General features: G+C 34.0%; 1 protein-coding gene across 1 annotated transcript; it reads left to right on the forward strand.

Moving 5' to 3' along the window:
• Window positions 1-1009: 1009 nt before the first annotated feature.
• On the forward strand, window positions 1010-4587 carry LOC131036127 (transcription factor MYB14). The gene is made up of 4 exons (XM_057967940.1): window positions 1010-1264; window positions 1586-1715; window positions 2561-2912; window positions 3815-4587. Exons 1-4 carry the CDS (start codon window positions 1135-1137, stop codon window positions 4469-4471), a joined length of 1269 nt encoding a protein of 422 aa, XP_057823923.1. The 5' UTR covers window positions 1010-1134; the 3' UTR covers window positions 4472-4587.
• Window positions 4588-6798: the final 2211 nt, after the last annotated feature.

The raw sequence follows: 6798 nt of genomic DNA on the forward strand, positions 1-6798 counted from the left end.
AGAAGAATCAATATTTGGTGGGATCTGTGAAGTGAAGTCTTAGCACACACTGCTGATATCAGCTGGTAAATCAAGAAAAATTCGCCAATTAATTTGTACCAAATAAACACATTATAGATTATACAAAAAAATTGTATAATGATAAAAATTAAATTTGTTTTAATAGAAAAATTAATATTTGATAAGACCAGTACCATTAACTTACATTTATTCATGTTATGGGTAAATCTAGAAAAATCAAACCTGCAATCATCATCTTCTGTATTTTCTAATGACTTGATTGACCAATCTATCTGTAAAGACTTAAATTGTTTTTAATTAAAAAAAAACAGATTGCTTTTTAAAAAATTTGGTGGATTTAAAATCTATTCAAATGATTAGTTATTTTCCCAGAATTTATCAGAGAAGTAACTGAAATTCTGGGCAGATTGAAATGGATACAGATGATTAGTTACTTTTCCAAAATTTGCTCAAAGTATAAGTAAGTGTAATATAAAATAAGAAGTGACAGATGAGACATGAGTGGATAATTTAAAAGACACATGAAAATGGTGGAACTTGTTTGTAGGTATAATTTCTTTCTCTGAATGACTGGGTGTTATGTTCAGAGTACATTCCTTTCACTCTAATTCAAGAGGGGGGCTTGTTTGAGGGCCAAAGCCCATTGCGTTGAGAGTACATTTTTAGTGTGATGATGGAGGATTGATTGACTTAAGAGTGAAGAAACGTGGACAGCTTGGAAATGATGGAGGCAATGCTTGAAGAGGAGACAAGTGCACAACACAAGGGGAGCAAACTACGTCAACTGATGTACCGTTAACAACTGAATGAAATCAGGGGAGGGAGAGTCTTTTCGGGCATTCACCCTCCAATAATAAATAACCTTTTGAAGGAAAATGATTTTGCATTTTACTAATGATGGAACAATGATCCGTATTCAAAGCAAAGAGTTGGTTGCCTGTGTAGTAATGACTGATTGATTGACGAAGGGGAGAAAATGATGGGCAGTGGCCACCCTCTTGTGAGGAAACGTCAACCGTGTGTTTCTTTTCTGGTTTGAATAAATTCAATCCTCTGCAGTCGTTGGTGAGGGCACTTAAGAGCAACCAGGTGGACCAACAGTTTCAGACAGACATGAGCTCATCCACAGAGCCCAAACCCAAACTCAGAAAAGGCCTTTGGTCGCCTGAAGAAGATGATAAGCTCATCAATTACATGATGAAAAATGGGCAGGGCTGTTGGAGCGATGTTGCAAAACAAGCTGGTAAAAATTTAACATAACATGACTGGACTTGACAAAACAAAGTTAATGCAATGTGGTGTTGTTGTTGTTCAGAGTTTTGAGAAAAAAAAAGCTGTGATTTTTAACATAACATGACTTGGCATGACACAGCATTGCATTGCATTGGAAATTCAATGCAATGTGGTGGTGTTGTTATTCAGGGTTTTGAGAAAAAAACTGTGATTTTTAACGTAACATGACTTGAAATGACAAATTCAATGCAATGTGGTGTTGTTATTCAGGGTTTTGAGAAAAAAACTGTGATTTTTATTGCTTTTGTGGTTGTTGGTTGACAATTCATAGGTCTGCAGAGATGCGGAAAGAGCTGTAGGCTGAGATGGATTAACTACCTCAGGCCTGACCTCAAACGAGGAGCATTCTCACCCCATGAAGAGCAATTGATTATTCACTTGCATTCCATCTTGGGCAACAGGTTTTTTTCATACCCATTTCTCTCTTTTTTTCTACTCTTATCATGCATTTTGGAATTCAATATTGATTCAGTGGGTAGTTCTGTTCCTGACCCAGGAGTTCACTACCATGAGAGACAATGCCTAGTCTCTTAATGGTAGCAGGTAAATAGTAATGTTCAATGAAATCTTGGGCAACTTATTACCTGTGGATTCTATACAATTCAACATCATATATGTTACTAAAAGGAAGCATTTCTTGCCCTAGTTTAACAGATGATATATTTCTTCTCAATATATATCTGTTTCCCAGGAAGGTAATGTTGTTTGGAGGTAATGCACCATTGGTCAGATCACTGGCTTCTACTCACAATGATATAGATTATTGTTTTCTGACCAGATCTTCGTAATGCTGCTCTTCTACCAGATTTCTAATCCTTAGAACAGTCCCACCCCTTCAATTCACACTCTTGAAAATCCATTTCATTCTATCAACCTCCTGATCCCACTGAGGCTAAAAAATTGTGTGCCTGTTATTTTCACAAAGTAGATCTCTCCAAGATCAAATAAAATTAATGAGAATTACAGACTGGGTACTTCAATTCTTAAATTATAATAGAAAAATATAGTTTAGAATTAAACAGAAGAGCTTAAACAATTCTTATATCTTGATTAATGCATCACTGATACTAAGGTTAAACACCCTGTGTATTAACCACAATTCATCAGTTTCTTTAGACACATTGGTACCATATATCCATATAAAAGCAACATTCTCAATATATAACTACAAGCAGGCTTTCATGGGTTCTTATCAATGCTAAACGAACTCCATCTTATTCCATTTCCTGTGACTGTGATGGTGCAGGTGGTCTCAGATTGCAGCTCGTTTGCCTGGACGTACAGACAATGAGATCAAGAATTTCTGGAATTCCTGCATTAAAAAGAAGTTGAAGCACCTCAACAACAGCAATAACAACAACCATAAATCTACCACCTCAAATACATCACACAGCACCAATTCCACCATCCCTGCTACGCCTGCTCGTACACAGCCACTGGACGCCATGCTGGCAAGGTACCAGCCTTCACTGCGCACAATGGAAAACCAGTTTTGTATGCCAGAGTTTCCCATAAACTCCTCCATGAATTGCCAACTATGGAATGCTTATTCTATTCAAGACGGCTTTAATCATTCTCTCAGATCCATGAATTTACAGGTGCTAATGACAATACACAACTTTAAATTCATCAAGCTGGTTTTTTTCAAAGGTCTCTTTTTTAGGGTATTGTTAGTTTCATTAGTCATGGTGGGTATGATGTGCTTAACATGTGAACTATTCAAATGGGTTCTGTTCACCTAAACATATCTGTTTCAACTAATCTTACAACTGTAAGTTTTTGGATTAAACTGTGTATGTTGTTTTATGGATTTTATATTAGAAAAAAGGTAGGGTGGTAGACAGCATATCTACAGAGAATTAAATATTAATTTCATGTGTGTATGTTTTTCAATCAATCACAACTGTTTAAGACACTTAGATTTTAGATCAAACTGTGTATGTTTTTTAAACGATCACAATTGTTCAAAAAAGGTAAGGTGGTAGACAGCATACCCATAGAAAACCAAATATTAACTTCAGCTGTGCATGTCAATCCAAACTGTTTTGGTTCTTCCATTTTAGAATGCAAGATTTTAGATCAAACTATGTATATTTTTGAATCCATCAAAACCATTTAAGTTCTTGACTCTAGAATGTAAGCTTATCATGTGAACTATTCACATGGGCTCTATTCACCCAAACATATCTGTCTCAACTAATCTTGCATCTGTCAAAGTTCTTAGACTTTAGAATCCAAGATTTTAGATTAAACTGTGTATGTTTTTCAATCAACGTTTATAAGACTTCAAAATGTAAGATTTTGGATTAAATTATATATGTTATTCAATAAACATTTTAGAATCCAAACTTTTAGATAAAATTGTGTATGTTTTTCAATCAACTTTTATAATACTTTAGAATTTGATCCAAAAATGTATATTTTTCAATGGACATTGGCAAACTCATACCAACGATTCTTTGACTTTACTGAAACAAATTTTAAATTTTAATATGTGCAGGAGCCAGCCCAAACAAGGCTATGCAATCAAAACTCATGGAGCAACAATACTCCACAGCTCCCTCTGAATTACACTCCTCACACCTCAATTCCTCCTCTGGTTGACTGCGAATTTCTGCCATTGAAAGACAATGTAAAGAATGATAACCAAAACGAGCTGATGACCAATTGTGATTACCATGATTCCTCTGGGCTGAGTGCATGGAGTGCTTCTTATTCACACAACACAGATAACTGTGACCCAGTTGGGAGTATTCTCGAGAGTTATGCTAATGATGAGAATGTGAATGCTACAGACCAATGCAATGCACAGCCCATTGCATGGGCTAATGAAGGTGATTGCAGTAAGGGTGACGATAGCTGTTTCAGATTCAATGTAAACTTTGGAATGCAGCCATTTGCTGCTACTGATAATAGTAATAGGGAGAAAACTAGCTTTGAGTTTGGTGAGGTGGGAGAAGGGTATAATTGCTGTGGAATAAAGCAAGGTGAAGAAGAAGAAGCCACAACTGGTAATTCATTAGGAGGTGGAGGAGGAGGAGGGGGAGGAGGTGATGGGTTCGAGTTTGAGTGTGAGGGTGCAACAGCAGTGTGGCATGACAATGTGTATGATATTCATACTGCTGCTTGTGATCTTGATCAAATGTATTTCACCTGATGGACGTTCTAGCTTTCTTAGTGACTTTCTTTTGTACTTGCAGTCGTGGATACCTGAAAAAAAAATTGTTGCATTTGCTAATAATGAATTTTGAGTTGGTGATTCACAATCTCAAATTGCTTGCTTTTGATCTATGTATGGGAAAAAGTTATTGTAAATAAGCTTTGATTTTAAGGTCCAACTACTTGTATATAGAATATATAGAAATATTACTGTGATGGACTAGACATTTCTTATGGATTTTGAAGGTTATCGGGTGATTATAAGTTTGAAGATATTTTATAAATGAATATATATCAAATATTTTTGTAATAAGTTGATATGTTATTTTTGGAGTTGTGGAAAGTTGCGATTGTGTTAAAAAAAAAAATGTTAAATCAAACAAAATATTTAATTAAAAGTAAAATCAAGGTAAATGTCTAATTTGCAAAAAAAAATTATTGTTGAAAGGAGAAGGTTGTTTTTTGAAATATTTTTTGTAATTAATTTGTCTTTATTGAAAGGTATTATTTATTTTTTTAAATTTTAAAATGTCTATTGATTTATTTTGTAGTTAAATTACATTCAAAGTAAAATAGTGAATAAAATAGTAATTAGTCATAGCATGTAAATAGTAAATAAAATAGTTATTAGTGAAAATTAAAAAACTAAAAATTTAAATAGTAAATAACTATATTTGATAAAAAATAAAAATAATGAGAAATTAAATAGTGAATAAAATAGTAATTAGTTATAATCTGTAAATAGCAAATAAAATACCTAGTTGGATTGGTGAGAGCTTCTAGTGGTAAAGCATGTGGTCACGAGGTCTAGTCTCCCCTCAACCCACGTGGTACTGGAGCAAGGTATTCTACTATCATTGTTTACTCTGAATAATGTGGGGAGAGCTAGCTCAAATATATAAATAGATGGAAATGTAGAGAGATAGAAAGATATAGGACAAGAGGAAGAGATAGGGAGAGATAAGGATAGAAAGATAGATAGATAGAGGGATGTAAGGAGAAAGGGATAGAGAGGTAGAGATAAAGGTGGATATGGAGATGGAGAAAGAAAAGGATATACAAAGGAGATAGAGAGATAAAGAGAGAAAGGAGAGTGATAGGTAGAGATGAATACATAGAGAAGGAGAGTAAGGGTGTAATTCCCACCAAAATACCCTAGAGAAATAAAGCTAACTAACACACAATAAAGATTAAAAAATTTCAAAACATCTTCTAATGCAACACATGTAACCATCTACTCAATGAATTAACGTTTATTAACAGAATGAGCTCATATCAACATGAACATCATTACTTATGACATCACCACAAGCAATTATCATCATGATCACTACTACTATCTAATGCAACCTAGCACCACATTCACCTATTCCTTTCATGCATGTACGTATGATCATTTCCTAATCCAATATATAACATTTCCATTATCTTTTATTCTTCCCATTCATCATATGCAAATCACTTACTATCTATCTAACATGATATGCAATCCATTACGATGCAAATCTAATTCATTCCTATTAGCTTCATTTTAGAGCACCAATACCAAATATTCCTAATTCCTTTTACATTCAATTTCTCACATGAACATATGCTTCCTCTATCATGGTTTACTTATTAGCAATACGATCTATTCATATTTCTAATTCCTTCTTAACATCATAGCATACACATAGTACCAAATGCACATCCATAATTCCAGAATCAATATTTTCCATTTCAAATCCAATTACAAGATACAATAAGATACATCCATAATTATTCTCTTACTAGAGTCATAGACTCATCCCATGTCAACTAATGCAATCTATATTATTTCCTTAAGGTTAATCATCCATCCTATCAATTACCCATTCACATTCGTAACCAAGAATAACAACTTTCCATTAAGAACATTCATATAATGCCATCATAAATATTACATACATATTGAATATCTATTTACAACAAAAATATTACAATGACTTCAATCTACTACTAGTCCACAAGCTACAATATAAATTGCAATACATCTCAATGTTTCCTTTCATAAATCATAATCAAGTCCTAAGATATCATCTACCACTACATACATATATCCAATACATCAAGAACATAACTCTTCTACTACATGATGCATTTACAACATTTACATAATGTTTACATAACTTGTGCCATAAGATCAACTATATCCATCTTCTACAATGTTCATCCATAAGCCGCAATGATAGAAAATCCACATCCACGCATGAAGGATCCAAAGAAGATAATCCCAATGGAAGAAGGCATAAAACCACCCATCCATGTGGAACCAATAAGGAACCACCCCCCATGCTAGAAGATGAC

This window comes from Cryptomeria japonica, chromosome 4, assembly GCF_030272615.1.
Source record: "Cryptomeria japonica chromosome 4, Sugi_1.0, whole genome shotgun sequence".
In the NCBI taxonomy this organism is placed as follows: domain Eukaryota; kingdom Viridiplantae; phylum Streptophyta; class Pinopsida; order Cupressales; family Cupressaceae; genus Cryptomeria; species Cryptomeria japonica.

Bases quoted from the DNA above. Each gene is read 5' to 3' on its own strand.
- LOC131036127 (XM_057967940.1), top strand. From the start codon at position 1,135: ATGAGCTCATCCACAGAGCCCAAACCCAAACTCAGAAAAGGCCTTTGG. The intron at 1,265-1,585 runs GTAAAAATTTAA...GACAATTCATAG, and splicing joins CGATGTTGCAAAACAAGCTG to GTCTGCAGAGATGCGGAAAG. The intron at 2,913-3,814 runs GTGCTAATGACA...TAATATGTGCAG, and splicing joins TCAGATCCATGAATTTACAG to GAGCCAGCCCAAACAAGGCT.